At 37.0% G+C, this 23149-nt stretch overlaps 1 protein-coding gene across 1 annotated transcript; it reads left to right on the top strand.

Annotated features, from left to right (window-relative positions):
* LOC115443680 (transcription factor Sp4) lies at positions 1–21988 on the top strand. The gene is given in 17 exon segments (XM_030169181.2): positions 1–239; positions 3517–3631; positions 4471–4763; positions 5184–5258; positions 6070–6213; positions 7604–7723; positions 8150–8252; positions 8647–8952; positions 10431–10603; positions 11383–11463; positions 13128–13190; positions 14887–15025; positions 15673–15806; positions 15809–15903; positions 16408–16554; positions 16857–17001; positions 17566–21988. Coding segments are annotated over 17 exon segments (2364 nt in total). The 5' UTR covers positions 1–176; the 3' UTR covers positions 17734–21988.
* The last annotated feature ends 1161 nt before the right edge of the window (positions 21989–23149 follow it).

Here is a 23149-nt window from a genome sequence, read left to right as displayed (position 1 = left end):
TAAATTTAACAATAAACGAGAATAATCCGAACGCGATAGGAGGCGGTTCTCCGAAAATTACCGAGCGTGTTCGTCGATTGTCGCCAGTTCGCTCGCCGCAGTTTGGCGGCCGGTCGTGAGGATGGTGTGTTCCGTACGCGAACAAAGAAAAATAATTGTTTGCAAGTGTGAAGTAGATGATGTCGTCTGAGCCCACGAAAGTGCAGGTGGAATACATTAACGAGGACAAAACTAGCAAGGTAAAGTCTGTGAAGTGAAAGGTTGCAGTGTTATTGTGTAACAGATCGGACGCCAACGGGCAGCGGTCTCGTGTCGGCGCAGGGGGAGGGCGGGGCGAGCGCGGCCCCGACCGTGTGGGGCCCGGCAGGCCACACGCAGGAGGTTGTGACCGTGTTGCGAGTAACTCCCTTGCCGAAATAGCATCAGCGTCCTCCTCCGCTGTTGCTTCCCACCCATTTGCAATTTCGAATATTCTTACAAATTGTCACCCTCACTGTTAATTGCATATCCGGTAATAACGTTGTTCCTTTAAAACCCCTGATAGCAGCCGTAAAGCATTCGAAGTGTAAATTTATTTTTATAACGTAATAATAACACCCAACCAAAACTTTGGATAAGCAAAATAAGCAACAAACATGCAAAATTGTACACTTACCTGCAATTAGCGTGTTCGATATGTTTGAGTGATACCCTATTTAGCGAGTGCATAAAAATCACAGTCACGCGATTTGAGGTGGGTGGATCAAAGGGCGGCGGCGGCCTTGCGTGCGACTCCCGGCACTTGTTAGGAAAAGGCGTGTCGACCTTACTACTACTATATTATTAGTAACAACATAGTATTAAGAAATGCATTGAATAATATAATTATTATATCTCATTAATTGCATACAAAGAAAAATCTTTCCAAGAATATTAGGTTCACATATTCTCACAAAAAAATATTGACACTTATAATTTGAACGTAGTAAGTATAATTATTAATCGAAATTGTCTATGGTTTTCAGAAAACCTACATTTGTCAACTATAAAAAATTTGCTTTTTTTTTGTCAAGTGTCAAATAATAACGAATCACTAATCAGCACCCTCTATTTCTGCCACCAACAACGGTAGTTTCAAAAATTTACCCGCCAAAAGTACAGTACAAAAATTACAATGTCAAGAAGTAGTAAAAAACGTTTATTTGAACATGTTTCCGTTAGATTTATCAGTGAAGGTAAGAATTGGAATACAATTGCCGCTCGGAGATAGCTACTTCACTGTTCGGTAAATAAAAAGGGCTCTCGAGTTGCCCTTTGTGCATGATAAAGGGCTGCGCCTGTGAGTGAGTGACATTTGCCCCTCTCATTTGCGCCAGTTTCTAGCTATTGAATTTGTATTTTATTATAACTATAGCTATCCTCGGGTAAAATAGTGTTATAACTGAATACTACAAGAATTTGTTTCTGTCGCTATATGTAGTCAATTACAACAAGCTAATATTTTCCCATTTGGCATATCATAAAGTCTAATACTAATACAAGTCTGCAGGCGTAGATATTTAACACGTATTTTATTATGACATATTAAAATAAAAAATAAAATTATTGTATATGTTATATTGAACCCTAATCTCTTTAAATAAAGATCATTTTCAACGTTGTGATCTGCCAAGTATCATAAGCAGTCTTAGCTAATTGCTTAATATTCAATAGGTACATACAATCATTTTGCAACTAATAAACTCAGGTATCTAATAATGGTAATTGTTAGCAAACAGAGTACAATGGCTACTCAGCAACTTGTATTATTGAGGTGACAAAATAAATGACAAAAAATAAAGTCCGGAGTTTCTTTCTGCCTTTCTTCTTCGGGTAGTCATCACTTAGGTAGTTAGTGAAAGGCTGGTAGGTTAGCTAGGTTAGGGCTTTTATTGTCCTCAATGGTGAGGATCATGATTCGTTTCTCCCTTATTGTTTATTTAAAAATTACATATCTACATCATTTTATTTCTTCTTTCCTGCCAGCCCGAGCTGGTTTCTTTGTTTACTTTATTTTTCATTTATTTTATTTTCAATATAAATTTTCTTTGTTTATATAAGCTACTTTAATTAAGTAATAATTAAATATTCTCATGTACCTTGACTTATCATAAGTGCAACTATGTTCGCCTATGTGATGAATAAAGCATTTTATTTTTATTTTATATTAATGAGCTGCATCTCCATGTATAATTTGTTTCAATAAACAAAATATTCATTTAAGGTACTAGTGTACTTGAGGAAGCTTAATAATGTCAAAAATGATGAAATGAAAACCAATTTAAAAGGTTACTAAAATGTTTTGTAAAGAATTAAATATACCTTAACAATAAATGAACATTTGAGTTTTTAGTGTGAAAAGCATGCAAATATTATTTTAAATCTAATATCTAATTTTCTTACCTGTATGTTTATTTTGGAGTTCGGCGATTTAACAACAAGGAAAAAATGAAATGTAAAGAAATACATTTAATAAGTAGCACTATTATCTATAATTTAATAGTGCTACTTAGCAGGCTGCCTTGCTTCACATAAGAATTAAATGATCCTGTAAGTTTTATCCCTCTAATACTCAATCATGTGAACTGCAAATAATTGTAGAGTTTGAGTTGTGAGACCTGAATTATCTTGTATCAAGATAAAAATATCTTGTTATTTGAGAATTTTATTTACCCAGCTCTGATACTACAAATGAAACTAGGTACAAAGTGGCCCCCTGATACATACATATGCAATGTTTCAAAATACTATATAATATGGCATGATAGTGCAATTTACACAGTATCTGAGAAGAATATCATAATGTTATGTACCAAGGTTGATATTTTTCATTAAAAACTTATTGTGCTATTCAACCACTTAGGTTTATATTTATGAAAATTAATTCATGAATATGAATCAGCAAGCCAGTGTAGTATGCAAATGAGTAAACTTTATACATACTTTAAAAACTGTTTGAGTTATTGGTTGGCATTTCTTGCTTTGTTTTCTACAGAAGGTAATTTGTTACAATACTGTTGCATACAAATTGTATGGCGGTAACTGTATGCAACTGTGTTATTTTTTATTTTTGTATTCAATTTTAATACTGTGGGACAATTTTGTTGTCATAGTAGAAACATACCTGAGAACCTTTGCCTAACTTGGTGAGTCCGGATTCTATTCTGGTGAAATGAAAACTTTTTTGTCTAGTCCAAATTAAAAATTATGAACCAATATAGTGACTCCATTTTTAGTCATCTCTGATACACTACCATATAGATTAGGAACTCCAACCCATTAACCATCACAGTCCATAGTATGTTTGTGACTTCTCATTATTGCCTCAGTTGGTCTTGTTTTTTCCCTTATTATTTTATTATAGATGAGTACCTATTTATTCCATGTTTCTATTTCTGTGGCAATAAATGTTCCTACTCCTTTCTATTGACTTGAAGAACTTATCTATAAGCCCTTGTTGTGTTAGTTTGTGATCTTACAGAAGTGTTATGTTGTCAGGAGGGCAGCGGCACCCAGTCGCCCCTTGCGCTGCTGGCGGCGACGTGCAGCCGTCTCGGCGCCGCCAACATGGGGCCCGAACAGCAGACAGATAAAGATCAACAGCATCACTTCAGTGAGTACAGTTTTATTATGGGCATCGAGTAGTGTTTGTTACTTGGTTTTCTGTTACTGTTCTGTTTGACCTGAGAATAATTGGAGTGGCTTCCAGATAGGGTCTTAATTAGCGAAAGATGATTACCCCTTGCTAGTCGACATAATTATGTTGGCCTGTTCTAAACCGAACATACACAAGGTGGCTGGCATAGTTTTTATGTATTTGGATTTATCAACTAAATAGTGTAAAAAAATAAACACCACAGTGAAAATGGTATGTAGTTTATAAAACCTTTACATTGTACAAATAATAATTAGTATATTATTATACATGTAACTTTTTACATATCTGAGGTTGCACCAATAAAACTTAGAGTAGGGTTGTGATAATAGACTTTATAAAATATAGTATTTAGAGAAACAAAACACTAAATTACAAATTATAATTCCAATTTGTTGTGTTGGCTGTATCATTTTCACAGTTCTTCCAATGTCAAGTTTGAAAATCAGAAAACACACATGCTATATAACTAAATTACAATAAATACCTTTGGATGTATTTCGCCTATGCTGATGGCAACTGATAGTTTATGACACTTACATCAAATATAATAGAGATACCTAATTTTTAAATTGGATAAATATTTGTTTACATTAAGATTTTCCTTCCTTAATATATATGCTGTATTGTGGTGTCCGGGATAGCAAATTTCATGCTTTTTTGTTATCCTTGTACACACATATTTAAACCAATTTTAATACAAGTTTTTAGGAGTTTGTGTATTGTAGTACATAGTTTACTTATATTTATTTAAGAGATAACAAACATACAGTTTTATACTTAAAATATGATTCCAGGTCCACAACAACAGCAACAAGCGCAGCAACAGCAAGCACAACAGCAAGCGCAACAGCAGGCGCAACAGCAAGCGCAACAGCAACAACAGGCGCAACAGCAAGCGCAGCAGCAACAACAGGCGCAGCAACAGCAGGCGCAACAACAAGCACAACTGTTACAGCAACAAGTGCAAGGAGACGCGGCGACGATAGCCGCGATACAGCAACAGTACCTCCAACAGCAGCAGCAACAGCCGCAGTTAAGGGTTATCAGCTCTGCTGTGGTGCAGCAGTTGAGAGCTCAGGGTTTATCCGTAAGCCTTTTTACATTATTTAATTAGCATTGTCTAATATGAAGCACCCTAGTGACTAGTACCCAGTATGTTGTGCTGATCATCGTGGGTTCCAATGTTCTTTGCTCATTCATATTCCTTTGGCTTTATTTAATAGGAGCAGTGATGTCTGTTAGAAAAAAGATACTCTGTAAAATATATTACCATTTGAACCAACCTAATTGCAAGCAAGGATATTGTTTTAATGAAAGTGATTTGAAAAAAGTAACATACTGGAGCTTGTTGTATCAAATATCCGCATAAAGTACTAGAATATTGCATTTTGTAACAAAATTAATTCCAATCAAATAAAGTTGCCTTAGCTATTTAGATAAAAAAGAGTCACTTTATGGCCGTGGTATTCTAAAGTACCTTACCTTACAGTCTTTATTATTTTTTCAGGGAAATGAGCTGTCAGCAGCGATAGTGAATGCGGCGAATAATGTTCCAAATGGCATACAAGTGCAACAACCACAGGTAAGTTTGTTTTAAATTAAACAAATAATAATATGGACTGAGTCGGTAGCGTAGTTGTATTGCGGTACGACTGCAGTGCGGAGGTCTTGGGTTCGATACCCGGGTCGGGAAAAGTGGTATTGGGTTTTGGAATCAGTATCAACCTGGGGACTGGAATTTGTGTCCGATATGTTTATAAGCTCGCCTATTATAACACAATGGGATGGAATACACGTCATGGAAAGTGGATGTATCAGATGCCTCTGCTTACCTCTTCTATGATAAAAATCGTATGTATGTTTATGGATTTTACTTTACTAGGGCCGGTCACGTTCTGCTCGAAGCGTAGACTCGTCCGGCTACGCTTCGCGGCTTTCCAGATAGTACGTTTTGTTATTCAAACATTACTATTACAAATATATGACAGCAGTTATTAGAAAGACCTGTAGTATTATGGGTTTATTTAATTATTTTTTAATTCTTATTATTTTATTCTATTTGTATATTTTATTTTTGTTTTCATTTTTACACAGCTAAACATATTTTTTTTTATATGTATATAGCATATCTGTTTTCAGCTTTTCAAACTTGACATTGGCAGAATAGTAAAAACATATGTCCAAACACAACAAATTGTAATACAGTAGAAACCGGTTATAACGACTCTGGCTATAGCGACGCATCGGTTATAGCGACTAAATAGTAAGGTCTCTAAATAACTGCATATAAAAGCGTATCGTTTATAACGACTGTTGGATATAGCGTCCAGATACGATCCCTTCGATGTCGCTATAACCAGTTTTCACTGTATTTTTTTTATAAATGTGTCCAGGTGATCTCGATGCAGCAGCTGCAGTCGCTGCTGGGCGGCGGCGTGGGGGGCGTGGGTGGTGTCGGTGGGGTGGTGTCGGGCGACGGCGCCACCTACCAGAACTCGCCGCAGCAACTGTTGCAGATACACCCGCAGCTGTTGCAGGTATAACAATAATAGCTTGATGAGAACTTGGAAGCCAATGCTTGCTGACGTACTTCTATTTTTTTTTATTTAGCGTATTAACAGCATAATTACATTATTTATAAGTATTAAAACGTGTGATGATATTGTTGTATGAAGTACAATATTTTTATGAAGGCCGCAGGAGCGGCTTGTGTTGTGAATAGACATGGATGTTACCCCCATGGCAATATCATCATAGCTGATTATCATAACTCGTTCGCTCGCCTGTCATAATAATAATATTTATTCACAGTTATGTGTTGTTTAAAAATGTCTCAGACTGTTTGATGATACTTTTATAGTATAAAATTTACTTAGAATCGTTTTTAACATAATTTTTAGTTATTTAAATAATCTGTGGTCGACAATGTTGGTGTCACGGTTACTTTAATTATTGATATTTATGATGATTATCCATTGATCTCTAAAAATCTATACTATTATATAAAGCTGAAGAGTTTGTTTGTTTGTTTGTTTGTTTGAACGCGCTAATCTCAGGAACTACCAGTCCAAATTGAAAAATTCTTTTTGCGTTGGATAGCCCTTTGTTCGTGGAGTGCTATAGGCTATATATCATCACGCTATGACCAATAGGAGCGGAGCAGTAATGACTAATCTCAGGAACTACCGGTTCGAACTGAAAAATTCTTTTGTGTTGGATAGCTCTTTATTAGTGTAGTGCTATAGGCTATATATCATCACGCTATGACCAATAGGAGCGGAGCAGTAATGGCTAATCTCAGGACCTATCGGTCCAAACTGAAAAAATATTTTTGTGTTGGATAGTTCTTTGTTCGTGGAGTACTATGGGGTATATATCATCACGCTATGACCAATAGGAGCGGAGCAGTAATGGCTAATCTCAGGAACTATCAGATCGAACTGAAAAAATATTTTTGTGTTGGATAGCACTTTGTTTCTGGAGTGCTATAGGCTATATATCATCACGCTATGACCAATCGGAGCGGAGCAGTAATGAAACATGTTGCAAAAACGGGGAAAAATTATTAGTTTTGAGAGCTTCCGTTGCGTGCGCTGCGTAAACGGTTAAAGTTATGCAACAATGATGTATGACGGGATTATTCCTCTTAAAAAGTTCTAAAAAATATATTATAAAAACAAAAGTCCCCCGCTGCATCTGTCTGCCTGAACGTGTTAAACTCAAAAACTACCCAACGTATTAAGATGAAATTTGGTATGGAGACAGTTTGAGAGGCTCCCGGGAAACTACTACTTTTATAACGGAAAACTTTAGCCTGAAAAATTTTATAACGCGGGCGGAGCCGCGGGCAAAAGCTAGTAAATTATAAAATAATATACTTTTCTTAACATATATGATGTTGAAACGTGATCTCTTGTATGTCGACAGCAACAAGCAGGCGGCGTGTACAGCGGGTGCCTGGTGGGGGGTGTGGGCGGCGTGCCCCCCATGCAGACCGTCACCGTGGACGGACAGGAGGCGCTGTTCATACCCGCGCAGCACGCCCAGGTACGTGATATTATTTTATCGACAATCATGAATTATGTCAGTTGGTGGTGAGTGTTTGTGCCAAATGTCTGTGGAAACTTTATTGGATTGTGTGTTACCTATTTTATCTAGTTTATATGTGTACTATTGTTCTGTTTGTTTCCTTTATAAACATAAATAAATGAAATGAGAAAGATTAATGTTATTTGTGGATTATTTTTGTTTTGTGACATGATACGAAGATAGGATGACATGATAATCTTTATCTTTAATTTATTACTAGCAATTTTGGATTTTACAAATTCTGGAAATCCCACAATTTGTCACAGGGATTTTCCACCTTATTTTAATCATATTATGATTCTCTTCATTCAGTAAATCACTCTTATACATTCCTAGAATGAACGAGAAAAAAAAAATTAAGCGTCCTGTCTCCATATTTTTCAGAATTTCTCAGGAATGGGGCAAGTGAGCCTCGTGAACGGGCAGCTCGTGCGGACGCCGATGCTTCCCGCCGGCTTCCTTCAGAACGTGATGCATTTGCCGGCCGGTGAGTTCAAACACATTCCATACAATAAGGACAACACCATAGCTTCGGTGTCACAGGCGTTGGGTTCGATTATATTTTAATTCAGCTTCGCTTTTCAAACAACGATGTTACTTCATTCAATGTTTCATTCATAAATTGCATGATCGACACGGAATTAGCGTTTAGCAACTTTCACTTAACACGTCACTATGATTAACGATGGCGCGGTCGATGGTCGAACACACGATATACAAAATATGACACTTCTAGTCGATTTGTTGGTTATTTTTAAATACGTTTGTGTGTACGACCATGTGACAACACCATCAATACCATTTGCATGTGTTACTTTCGCTTCTAATACTATTTTCATACTAATATATGTTTTTCCCCACCCATCGCCCCCCACTGACAGAGCAACAGGCGACCGTCACGATTCCCGGCACTAACCTATCCATACCCTTGAGCGCCCTTACCGGGAACCAGCCGATGATCACAATCCCGGGCTCCAATATAACGATCCCGGGGATACAGATCCCGACCAGTCAGGCGATATCGATCCCGTGTAGTACGGCAGGGGTACAGCTGCCGGTGGCGAGCGTGGCCAATGTGGCCAATGTGGCTAATGTGGCCAGCGGGGCCAGTGTGACCAACGGCACTGGAGGGGGTGAGAAGAACGGGGCAAAGGACACCAAGCCGCCGACCAGTCCGACGCAGCAAGGTTTGTTACAGGGCTCTTGTGTGTGGACGGAACTTTCTGGAAAGCGTTACTTTTTAAAGGCCGTGATACTTCTAATGCTAAACTCTTCTAGAATCAGAAATTGATAATTTATCTCTCCAAAAAATCAATAATCATGTTAAATATATTTTGTAACACGAGATAAATTAAACAGTTAACAAAAATTATTTATAAATATTATGAATAATTCATGGTATTTGATTACCTAAACCGATTATACGAATTAATATACATAGAAGGTTCCCGCCACACAATCTCCTTTTCACTTCTCCTGGCTTACATTTTTAATTGCAATTTACATTACTTTGCTTGGTGTTATTATTTCTCACACTGTCACAGTGCTTCCACACACTAAGATCACATCGGTTTGGTCATGAATAGTTGGATAAGTCATTATTGCTAAGAATATCATTATGTTACTTTGTGTTGAAGTGTAACGTGAGGCTATTTAGCTTTTAAACTTTGGTGTCTACTGGTTACAAATAAATATTGTAAATATTTGGAAATGTGTAAAATATTTTATTTAATAATCAGTTAATTATTTGTTTGTTTAGGGTAATAAAAAAAACATTATTAATTAGTGTTTAAATACCGTTACCTAGCCACTGTTTTGATACTTTCTTCTTACATTAATATAGTGTCGGAGACAAAACAATATAGGAAAAGGTAGATAAGCAGCTAATGCTTATTTAAAGATATATTTATATATAAAATATAAAAAATAAATTTACATAACTTATATAAAATCAGGACGCGAGGGACAGAGTGACCTCATTTTTCTGTGGAGTTCTATTAAATTACTTGTCTATGATAAATATTTATGAAAATATACGATGCTATTGTAGATGAATTGCCATAAGTCAAAATTGTAGGTAGACCAGTCGTTTAAAAATTGAATATTAAATTTGAGCAGTATTAAAAACATTACAATAAACATCACTCTGTCCTTCACAGCTTCAGCTATTGTACATGAGAAAGCGACGTTGTTCAGTAAATTACAATCCATAGCAATAAAAAATCAGATAATAAAATGCTATAACTAGTCAGAAGGCAAAGTTTATAAATTTGTCAAAAAAAGAAACCAGCCACAGCAATATTCCATCAGATTTTGTTTATAAGATGCTGTATGAGTAAATTGGAACGCTAAGCTTATAAATATGTAGCGAGGTAATTATTGAAATATTACCGGTTTCACAAGCCTCAGCAATATCAAATCTGTTAGTATATAGAAATGCTGTAAATAATTAAACTTGCAGGCTAAACGCTTACAAATTAATCGGATGTGAAAAGCCACAACAATATCAAATAATACAGTATACAAAATGCTGTAAGCAACATAGTCAGATACCTAGTTTATACAAATGCTGTAAATGAGTAATGGCAGGCTAAAAGCTTACGAATTGATTGATCAACGAAGCGGTGAGTAATCATTGAGTCACACATTAGTTGCGTTAATCCAGGGGGTGGAGTAGCGGTTCGTGGCGGCGTGGGGGGCGTGGGGGGTGTCGGCGGTGTGGGCGTGGTGCCTGTGCAGGTGCCAGTGAGTGTGGCCAACGGACACACGGTGTACCAGACGCTGCACCTGCCCGTCCACGCGCCGCACCACCTGCAGATCATACCGCAGCTGCAGCAGGTAACACCGCCTGTTTAAATATCTATTATTGAGTCATATTTTAACAGATAATACTGCAGGTGCAGCGGTTAACACCGCCAGTTTAAATACCTATTGTGAGGTCATATAGTGATTTTAACAGATAATACCGCTGCTGCAGCGGGTTGTTACCCGCTGCAGCAGCGGTGTTCCGACAGGTGTTCCGACGGTGTTCCGTCAGTTTAAATATCTATGATTAGGTCATATAATAATTTTAACACATAATATTGCGACTGCAGCGGGTAACACCGTCAGTTTAATTGTCTATTATTGGGTAAAATAAACATTTTTATAGATGTTACTGCGGCTGCAGAGGGTAATAACGACAGTTTGGTATATTATTGGGTTATATCATAATGTTATGTCTTCTGTAGTTACTTGTGGTATGATATTTGTATGTGGATAACGACTATGGACGACGCGATTTTTTTTTATACGTGAATAGCAGTGACTCCACGTTATGACAGTGGCGTGCCACCCAGATAGAGTACCGACTTGCGGGAAGTGACTGTCCCTCGCTAGTTGTTACAATTGCGTCAGCCTAAGATACGCAGGGTAATATCGAAATATTGAAATTTCGTGAATCACTTTGGCGATGTTCGCACCTACTAAACGGTGCACGTTAGGCAAATACAAATATCATGCCACTAATTTAGTTCTTCCCTTCCCTACAGTGGTATAACGTGATATAAAATTCAATTTTAAATTTATGTTTCACATCCAGTATTAGTTGGTCTTATATACGGTGTATTTGTTTACAGATGCAAGCTCAACCGCAAGTGGCGAATGTCCTTACGCCGTCTGGGCAGATACAGCAAATACAGATCGCCTCACTAGCTAACGTGAGTGATTTTCTTTAATTCGGCTGTTACCATTTCACGTTTACTGTTTGTTAATGTATTGAACTATACTTTATTCAGGGAAGGACAAATCTAAATGTACCTATAGGTCGATTACCAAATGCTGGAACGTTCAGAGAACTCACACCAATACAATTATACAGTACATAAAAATATACGTCATAATATTAAATTTGTAGAGATAGACACAAGAAGTTATCATGCTAAAGTTTTTGACTGTTGATGCGTGAGCAATGCGTCATGGCGACGGACGATTGTTCATTCACTTGGGTTCCTTCAAGCGGAGCGTGAAGAAGCAATTATGCTGGCCGGCATAACTTTGCCGACCGTCCGGAGATGCTTGTATCTTCGGCCGTTCGGCACTTTCTATCGGCTTCACTTCGCTTAACATCAGGTGCAGTGAAGCCTCTTTGTCGCGCCACAATTAAAACAAAAATATACAGTTGAAGCTTGTGAATTGTACGTTTAGGGCAATAAATAAATCCGTTATTGTTCTGAGATTGCACGCGCAAGTTTTTAGTAATTGCCTTATACGAAACTCGGCGGTAAAAATATTACTTACAAAGCGAAAAATGTTCACAGGCTTAAGGCCATTGTGCGAAATACACTCCGAGAACAGTAAATATATAGGATATTCTTTTATGATATGAATTTAAATGCACGTATCTTGCAACATCTAAGATATAAAAAGACGTTATTAACATTTTGGATTTTCCTTCTCTGAATGTCGTATAAGTCAATAGTTTTCTAGTGTGCTCATTTTTACAGTAGATAAAGCTAAATTCTACACACTTATTTAATGTTTGTTTTCTCTGTTGGAGGAACTAAAACTAGGTGCCGTATTTAATACAGATGATGTTTTATACTAACCCGCTGGATATATGTCCGATTTCACCTACCTTAACTTAGGGGACCCTTAAAGATGCCTTACGGTCTATGCAATCAAGCTTAATATAGAGTATTCACGAGCCTTGTATGAAAAATGTTAATAAGTATAGACAAAAAAATCCACACACATACATCATTCCTGTAGAGGTGTAACCAAGAGACTTACTATTCGCACAGTATATTCCGTCCTATTATGTGATATTGCGCACAAATTCCTGCCTCCGAGCTGATACTTATCAGAAAAACCAATATCACTATTCCCGATTCGATTCGATTAAGCCCGAATCGGATTTCGGATCTCAGGGTCGTGTCGCACAAAAAATACAATTGCGCCACAGAGGCAGTCAGTAAAATTTTTTTTAGACCCAGTAAATTGTGGCCTAAGACGATCATAACAACGTGTGGCTAACTAAATAGTTAGTCACACATGGTTACGTTAGTTGTTAGTATAAATATACTTTCCATTGTTACGACATACAAGGAGTTGGGCATCAAGTTATGGACTAACATGAAACACCTTTTTATTTAATATACCGTAATATGCAAAACTTAATAGTTTACGTTTTTAGTAAAAGGCTGATGAATACTATAAACTCTGTTCTCTTTCTATGAAAAACTTATTTAGGTGTTCTCTTAGGGAAGATTAGGGGGAATCTTACCCCTTTGCTCTATGAGGTGAAAACAGGCATTATAGTTGTAATTAATATGTGAGATAAAGCCATTCGCTGTATATAAACGCTGGGTTTGGTTTGGTGCAGCAGGGGGGCGGCACGCAGGCGGCCGCGAGTGCCGCGCCCACGCCTGCCACCATCACGCTGCAGGTAATACCGCCACTACGGGCATGGGGTGCGGGCATTAACGTCTTTTTGGTTGTCCATTATGATTATTTTAGTTGGTTTTGTTGTTCGTTTAAGTTGTATAAGGTTGTTTAAGTTTTGTTGTTGGTTTGTTTTGAGTTTATCTGATTTCAGTTATTGAATAAGTTTTAGTTTTTAAGTTTTCGGTGATGGGTTTATTTTAATTTATGGTATTATTTATTAAAATATTATTTTTAGTGATTTAAGATAGATTTAACATTTTTTTTTTCGTCGACGTCCTCTTCAAACAAATTTGAATAGAATTGATTTTGAAGTCACGGTTAAATAAATAAATTGAAATGTAATACCTTTTTTACACAAGGACGTCTTTAACTTCAACAAGATTTTTTGCCATGATCACATAACTTTGCCAATGCATGTAAATAACTAACTCGTTGACACGCTGCTCGGACGTAAGGCGGTATCGAACCCGATGCAGGCGGACAGCGTGCAGCAACAGCCGACGATCATCACCAGCACGCCGGGCGGGCAGCAGGTGACGGTCATACCCGCAGCCGCTAACGTACGGGCGGCTAATGTCGTGCAGGTGCGTTCGGTTCGGCGATACTCCTAGAAGATTGGGGGGGGGGGGGGGTTGATTCCTACTACCGTTTATGAGTTGAATGGTTAGCAGGAGTTTGAAACGGTTTACTCGGGAAATACAATATTATACCACATAATAATACTGATCACACCTTTATCTCCGAAGGGGTAAGCAGATATTGATAGGTAGATATTTGGTTAGATTTAGTGATAGGCTAGTTTCCTATTACATCATTAGACGGAAGGTTGCATATCTGCCTATCCCTTCAATCGTATGAAGTGGATATAAATAAGCAAACTATAGGTGCCATTGTTGAACTACGACCTTCCATTTGTAATCATTAAGATAATGTTAAATTTTGTCCATTTCAATGTTTACTTGTGCTAACAGTTCAAGGTGTTGGGGATGTTTTCTGCTTTCGATATGATATAATGCATGCGAAGAAATGTATAGGGCTAATGATTTATCTTTTAGAATACTCGTATATTGTTGTAAGTAATTTGGAAAATTTAACATGTTTATGATATATTGTAATTTCTGTGTTGGTACTGGTTGTGCAAATATCTTGGGATTTAAGTTATTTAAAACCATTTGTTATCTTTAAAGTGTTGATAATATTAGTTACACATTGCTATGGTTTAGTATTGAAGTGACAGTTACTCCAAAATTAAGAATATTGTAAATGAATAATTGCCAATACTAATGTTTACAAATGGTTTAAAACAATGAATTTGTTTGATTCTCCGCATTTTAAAGTAGGTATTCAATTTGTTGCTATATGCATAGTTTTGTAGACTTGTGTAGTTGAGTTTTTAGAGAAAGTAATTATGATGACAATTAACCCCAAAAAGGATAATTTTAACTGATGAACTACATGTATAGATGGTGAACTTGTTCCTTGATATTTTACTTATATAGGTAGAGTTACAATATCTATCTACTGGCGTAGGTAGATATTGCAACTCTGATTTTTCTGTCGACCAACACCTCAGTTTCCCCCGTGACCATGAAGGCTGCAGTCTCCGAAACGTCGGAAGAAAATTATAATATAAAAAACCGCAATGAAATCGGGAAAAAGTAGTTTTATTTCAATGAGTATAAGTGTGTGTTGTGCAGGTGCCGACGCTGGGCGTGGGCGGGCTGGGCGGCGCGGTGCAGCTCGTGCCGGCGCTGGGGCTGCCCGGCGTGCAGTTCACGCAGCTGCAGCAGCCGCAGCCGCAGCCGCAACCGCAGCCGCAGCCGCCGCCCGTCATCGGTCAGACATCACCTTATTACAAACTAATTGTGTTGAGGATATATTCAGTAGTTCAGAGTACCAATTAGTTCAGTAATTTTATAGTGACGGTGCAGTGACCACATCGCTCTTGATCGTTAGTGAAATAGAGTAAGATATAGTGTTTCGAGTGACGAATATTTATTCCCTTTCACCAGTCGACACAATTATGCCGGCCTGTTTGATAACGGATATGCTCACCCCAAGATGGATGGTCACCGTGGGGGCAGACGACCACTATCCTATAAAATACACAGGGTGATCAGGGAAGTGCGCCACATTTACGTTGAACGCTATGGCGGGTCTTATACCTTGTGTGCGGTGATCAATATTTGGACATATATCAATATCGTACTGCCAGCAAATGAATTATGTAAGGGCGCTTAACTTTACATAAGCAAAGTGACAATGCAATGGTCTATACTTACATCACTCAGCTATACAGTTGTGACGTTTTATAATTTTGAATACACCGGCTTAGTTAATATACAGGGTGTTAGAATTTGGTATAATACTTAACGTACTTTCAAAGTGTATTACGTTTTTCTTATCTGCATCATGTACCTGGGGTCAATAATTACAAAATTCCTGATTTTGGCGCTACTTAACTTTTAAACATTGTGTTACAGGTCAGCAAATCCAGCAAGACCCGAACGAGCCGGGCAAGTGGCAGGTGGTGACGGTGAGCACGGGCGGAGCGGGCGCGGGCGCGGGCGCGGCGGGCGGCGCGGGCGGCGGCGCGGGCGCAGGCGCGGGGGCGCCTCCGAGTGCGAGGCGGGCAAGGACGCCGCCAGCCCCGGCGCCAAGCGGCACATGAAGCGCGTGGCCTGCACCTGCCCCAACTGCGACCAGGGCGAGAAGTGAGTACATACACGCACACATGCACACGCACACGCACAAAAACGCGCGCGAAGGCGCCACACATCGACATACACCGACACACACGGACACACAAGAATATATTTATTTACCTAACCACACAGAGATAGGTGTAGGTTAAATGGATATTTCTACCAACACGGTGCTGACTGCAAGTGAAGCATCATCAACTTCAACTAAGAATTAATTCCACATAACAGTATTAGCGGTCAACGAGACCGAATGTTTTGTCTAAATGATGTGTTATTATAAGCGGTTAGTAAACCAGTTCACAAGCCTTAATCTTCAGTGTTCAGTTGCATCTTGTTACAGCTGACCGTGTGTCAGAACTTTTGGTCTGGCCGGGAGACTTAAATTCTATTGGTATTAAATAAGTCGTCCATGAACCACATACCCCACTCCTTTGTGCCTACACTATTCCTATCACAAGTAATGGTTTATCGACGATATGTCTTACGATATCTAAAGACATGTTCAAATTCCAGCCGGCTGGTGGACCGTAAGAAGCAGCACGTGTGTCACATAGCGGGCTGTAACAAGGTGTACGGCAAGACGTCGCACTTGCGCGCGCATCTCCGGTGGCACTCCGGCGAGAGACCGTTCCTCTGCAACTGGCTGTTTTGTGGGAAGAGGTAATCGCTTGCGAATTAGTTAGACCGGCATAATTGTGCGTTGAGGGATGTAATTTCAGGTTACTGGTCGATATTTTTTTGAACTTAACTTTTAAATAGTGCTGTGAAGTCGCTTCGTTGTGCCAGATATATAAATAATTGTATTTGAAATTGCTATAACATTTTTATCAGGCGCTGTTTATTGTAGTTGGAGCTTGGTTGAGCTTTGGTCCTCACCAGCCTCTAGATCAGAAATATCTAGCCAACACTTCAAAGATATACCCTTGAACATCGTATACTAATTTTCAAGTTTTATTCGTCAGGTTCACCCGTTCAGACGAGCTGCAGCGTCACCGCAGAACGCACACGGGTGAGAAGAGGTTCGAGTGTCCAGAATGCAGTAAGAGGTTCATGCGCTCCGACCATCTCGCTAAACACGTGCGGATACACACCAAGAATAGGATAACGGTAGGTTTAATGTGAAAAATAGTAACTCTTTGTCCCCTATTGCATGTTACCTAACATACAGTGACATATATACATATTTTACGTTACATATTGTAAATATACGTTTAACTAATTGGTATTAATATTCAGCACTCGCCCATGACGATGACCGTTTTAATAGGTTGAAACTGATCGGCGATTTCGACTAAGAATACGTTAATGAGAACATTATGCTGTCAAGTAATTTATGTATTAGATCACGAATCTTCAGCACTTATAAATTTTATGCCCTGATTTAGCCGAATAGTCAATACGAGTTAACGCTTATTCGTGTGGATTCGTTACTCACAATTTATAGCCACATTCGTGCGTGCATTATTCGCCAAGTAATTCAGTGGAATATTCGTCAATAGTTTAAATAAGGCATTTAAGGTTTTGTGAATGCTTTGCCTACAAGAAAGAATAGGAGATATTAGTGAAAACTTTTTCTGGCCCTTGGATAGAATGGTTGGTTTTACCATTAACTATCAAGGAGTAGGTATCAAAGTTACAAGAGTAAAGCGTGTTACCTTTCTTTTTCAACAGGAGGTAGCAACATCAACGCAGTCGATGTATTCAGACTCAGGCGACGACAGCTGTGACGAGAAAATGATGCTGACCATCGAGACGATCCACACGGACGCGGACCCCGAGGACAAGCTCGTCATGATCCGACCCGGGCCCAAGATGGAGCCGGAGCACGTGGACAGCTAGGGGGAGGACAGCGACGATTAGATGACGTCGCTTTATAAACTGTGATCGGACGTTAACGATGTGATGGACATATTTATCGTACGATTTGATCGGACAGATTTATCGTACGATTTGATCGGACAGATTTGTCGTACGACTTGATCGGACAGATTTGTCGTACGATATGATCGGACAGACTTATCGTACGATGTGATCGTACAGAATTGTAGTGTTTCATTAATGTAAATGCAATACATTATTTTTAACTGTAGATGGGATTTTAGAGTTCGATTTCCAGGTCAAATTGATTTTTTTAAAGACAACACTACGATATGCTTGGATAGTATTGAGTAGTGTGGCTAGATTTCAATGCTTATGCAAGATTATGGGATTAGGATAACCAGTTGCCCGAATGGAACTTGTATGGCAATAGTCTTGCCTATCACCGATCAGACAAAAGTTTGGCGAAGTGTACCACTAGATGGATTAACTTTGGGGATTAATACATGGAATTAGGCTGTATACGGTGTATGCAAATGACATACATACTATTCCCAAACCTAGATACTCTCTGTATCGGCATTAATGGCGACGAATGATTCGAATAAAATACTTACAGACCTGAAGAAAACATTTGAGTATAACAATTTGTCACAACTCTAGTATTGACGACAGAAATCAAGATTTTTGAGTATACACTGGCATCTATCGGCCGTTTCGAAACGATCTCGATCCATATCTTCGGATCAATCAAGCAAATATCAATCAGAATAAAGTTTGAATGTTTTAACTGATTGGTGTATTTTTGAGATCTATCTGGAGATATCTGTCAAGATTGCTTATCGATATCGGCTAAAGTATTAGCTCTATTCTGCCATAAGTATAATATCACTGGTCTTGAAAATAAGTGCAGTGTAATCCAATTATAAGTACATAGGAAATGTTGCGTTTCTTGAGAGCCTATACGCCTTATTTTATGTATTCAGTATCTGGAGATAGCTGTCAATTTCTTAATGATATCAGCTGTAATAAAGTAAAAGCTCTAACCTACCAGACAGAGAAAACAACATCTGTCTTGAAAATAAATGGAATGTAATCCAAGTTGAAATAACTAAAAAGAAATGTCGCGTTTCTTTAGAGCCTATGCGCCTTGTTTTATGGGCTGTCGCTTTCGAGTCACTGGAACAAGTCAAAATGGGAGCTTTCACTAGCTATACATCTATCTGACATGCGGCATGTTATATTCAAGAGCCCTCAGCAAATAATAGAAATAAACAGTGAGAATAATATACTCAAATACGTGTTAATATAAAATTAAGGAAGGGTTAGGATGTAGCGATCTATAAAAGTTTACTTTTAAGGAAAAAATGATCTTAAAGCGTACGTCAATCAGCACAATGTCACTTATCAAGAAATTAGACTGAGTATTGGTAAGTCGTGTGTCGTGGTATATTTGTACTTACGTAGAAATATAGTGAGGGATGGAAAATTCTAAAATTTTATACGAAATGATAAATTGTCCTTAAAGAGGTAGGCAATATTATGAAAGCATCAAAACTTTGCCAACAGTTAAAAGGTCCATTATCGTTTCGGGCCAAATTTACCCCATACATAAATTAGTCGAAATTTATAAACTGAAGAGAAGAAGAATAGAACGTAAAAGATTTGCGCATACGCCTTAATAGAACTGTTAGAAAAGCTCGGATGCCTGTACCATCTATTTCTTTTCATTTTACGTAAATCAGGAGGTTATAAATATTTCAATATAATTCATAAGATTTAAGAAGGAACTTTATTGAATTTGTGAATATGTGACACGATTATCCACTTCATTAGCCTGATAATAAAAACTGTGAATGAAGTAATGTTGAGATTAAGTGCATATTTAATTTTGAGATTAAATATAAATTAATGTTATATAAGGAAGGGTTTTACCGTTGCAACTTTGTAAACATTTTTAGTATACAAGATTGTAATATTTGGTTCTAAAAATGGCTGCAAAACCAATGTCTCCTTTGTTTCTATTATGTATTTTTAACACGTAATTTCCTCTTATAAACCTTAGGAAATTCATCACAAGGTAAAGTTTTCAGTGATCTTAGGTCAACTTCATTCTGTCTCAGGACAAGCTGTCAACTTTGCCTTATTGTATAATATTTAATGCAAATTACCTTCAAGCTATTTATTACTCAAACATAATTTTATGGCGTCTTACAATCTTTCCATATTGCCTTTATGTTTCCATTTCGTAATAAAAAAGTAGGTTGTGTTGTCCATTGTGTAGATTAGTATAAGTAACAGTGATTTATGAATAAGTACTAAATAATGTGGGAATAACAGGTTTAGATAAGATCGTAGTTTACCGCTACATTGGTAAGTGACTAATTTATTTAAGTTTTTCTGCAGCATTTTATCACAGCTATTTTACCTGTACAGAAAACACCTTTAATATAATTTGATAGAATGGTATATATTGACGGTTGAAAACCTAACTGACTTACCGCCATTTTCAAAAAACGAACCCAAACGCTTCTTTCTATCTCAAAAATTGGCCAATCAGAACAAAGTATTTTTTGACGTGATTTGGAATGAGTTATTTTGATTGGTCCATTCTCGGAATCGGATTGAAGATTGAGATTGAGATCGTTTATTGAAAACAGATGTAAAGCGACATTTTTTTGCGAAACATGTTTCATACATATTTAAAATCAGCACTTTTTTCTATTTTTCAACCTAATTTTTTTTTTAAAAATGACGCTTATGTCAATAAGCCTTTCAACAGTCAATATATAAAAAATCTAGGATTTGCTTTATAATCATCGAATAATTATAACTAATTTTATTATATAGTATACAACAAAGAAGCAATAAAGCAGAAGCACTGTAGTAACCATGTTTTGATCAAGATATTTTATTATTTTGGCCTCTTTGATATAGAAACATTGTCGAGGCATAGTACGCACAAATTTATACGCCATCTATAAAATTATAATGGTTTGGATCGTATTTACTACTAAATCATTTATCATAAGATTATGTGTCATACGACTATATTGATAGAGTTTAACATTCGGTAGCCGATTCTCGGGTGTTCGATATTTTTTTTACTTTTGTAATGTAAATAAAATTGTGTCCCCTTCGGTGCTTTGAGAATTGGAGTTAATCTGTGATCAAAATTCTATAATTCTAAGTGAATTTTGTAAAAATTAATTTGTAGTATCTTGTCCAAATTGTACTTGTAAAACGATAAAACCTTCTTCGTCTGTTTTTGTGTATTAAACGCCATGAATTACATTATATATATAGTATATATAGAGTAAATACAACTGTTTTAGTATACGAAAGAATATTGTACCTAGTAGCCGACGTATTTACGTTACAAATATTAATGTTTCCTAGAATTAAATTAGGGTCCATTTTAATATCAAGCACGCGTATTTTGATGAAAATTTAAGTTGCGCTTAACAAGCCGCTAGCTCACTTATTACAACGTTCTATGTTAGTTTTTAATTATATTGCAAAAAGAGGTTATAAATTTTTGTGTTGGTAAAAATTAGAAAATAATAATTCATGATTACCCCTTTATTTACATTTAGGGTTATTGAATTTTATTCTTGAAAGACTAAAGTCATGTGATATGAATAATTCAATTTGCACATCATAATATATAGCATATATCCTTGTGAGCCAGCGAAGGCTCGTGGTAGTAGGTACAATTTACATGGCAGTAGTAAACTTACTATGCTTGAAATAAGTAGGTGTATATTTTTTTTTATTAAAGTTGTATTACTCTGTAGTATACGTTGTATGCCAGTGATTGGGTAAGTTAATTAGTAAGTGTATGTTATAATTGTCACATCTATTTTAAGCACTGACATACAGACAGCCGTTTTAATTTAAGCATATTTATTACTGGATCGTAAGTTTAGAAAAATATTGTTTATTGAAGTATGAAATTGTATGAAAAAATAAGTCTTACAACTTAATTTATTAAAAACATTATTTGAACTCAAATGATGTAACCTCCTTTTTTATTTTTGTATATTTTTTATTTGTATCCATTTTAGGTTCTATTACAATATCATAAGCCAGTTTCGCAGTAATAGCTTAATGTCATGGAACTGAGACATCGAATCGCGCGCTGGGTCCAATACATTTGTTTTGTAGCTTATTTATCTATGTATATAATAAGTACCACGTATTGTACAGTGTATAAATGTAAGTTTGTAAATATATTTTATTGTTGAACTCGTTGAATAAAATATTTTTTCATCAATGTTTGGTTTTAATTTTATTTATTCCTTTTGCCTCGACTGTCTGTCTTGGTGGTATAGTGGTATTGCATGTCCAGAACGATTAAACTTGTCTAGAATCCTAAGTTCGAATCTCGGGTTGGGCAAACTGTAATTTGGTTTTTCTATTCAGAATCACTCCAGTCTTAGAGTTTGTTCTCGATATGGCTATAGGCTAGTCCTCAATTACATCCTGGGAAAGAACATAATGCACAAATGGATGCACTATATTATGCACGTCTCTGTACCTCTTTGGGCATAAAATGGGCGTGTGTGTATTTCTATTTATTATTTGCGGTAAATATGGTTTAGCGGGGTCTGTTACAATAAAATCAGTTAGTGAGGATAAAGTTTTTTACTCGAAATAACTGATACTTACTGGTAAACTTCATTTTAGTAAATAGGTTCGTAAATATGTTTGTTGACAATCGAAAATAATTATATAAAAATAAAAATTAAATAGTCTATAAAATGTTAACAATGGTTAATGCTTTACGATGAGGTGGCTAAGGTAACAATTTCGAGACGGAAAGCAAAATAGTTGGAACGTGAAACCTAATTTTATTTTCTTTTCTCCTATAAATGGAAATTAAAGACTGAAACTGCTTTCACTTATGGTCACTACATCTGACTGAATTTAGGTTGTGAATCTTCCGCCGTAAAATGTAAATCACGTGAAAAAGCTTCGAATAATGTAACCGGTGTTAAGTTTATATTATATGTACTAGCGACGGAATGTACCTACCGATGTCTTAAGACATATTCGGAATCGCGATTTAATTATAAACATTGAGGCGTAGATTTTACGTCCCGATCATGCAATATGTGTGCTCTTTTCACATTTTCAGCGCACAAATTACGTTTGCCAAGTACACAGTTTCAGATTGAATTACAATTTATTTGTGTTTGAAGTACGCCGTAATATAAAAAAGTGATCGAAGGAAACGGCTTGCGGTCACTGACAGTTTGTTCTGGTTAGTGAAGTTGTACGCGTATAGTTAGTTGACCATTAGTGGGCAGTACCTATCAAGTTTCAAATGTCTCCATATCTCAAGACAATCCGACACTCAATAATTGCCAAACAAAATTCTAAAAACAAGTGAGCTATTTGAATACCATTTTCTGACTGTGCAGTCATCCAAAAT

Source organism: Manduca sexta, chromosome 23 (assembly GCF_014839805.1).
Source record: "Manduca sexta isolate Smith_Timp_Sample1 chromosome 23, JHU_Msex_v1.0, whole genome shotgun sequence".
Taxonomy (NCBI): Eukaryota; Metazoa; Arthropoda; class Insecta; order Lepidoptera; family Sphingidae; genus Manduca; species Manduca sexta.
This window is presented reverse-complemented; position numbering and strand designations above follow the sequence as displayed.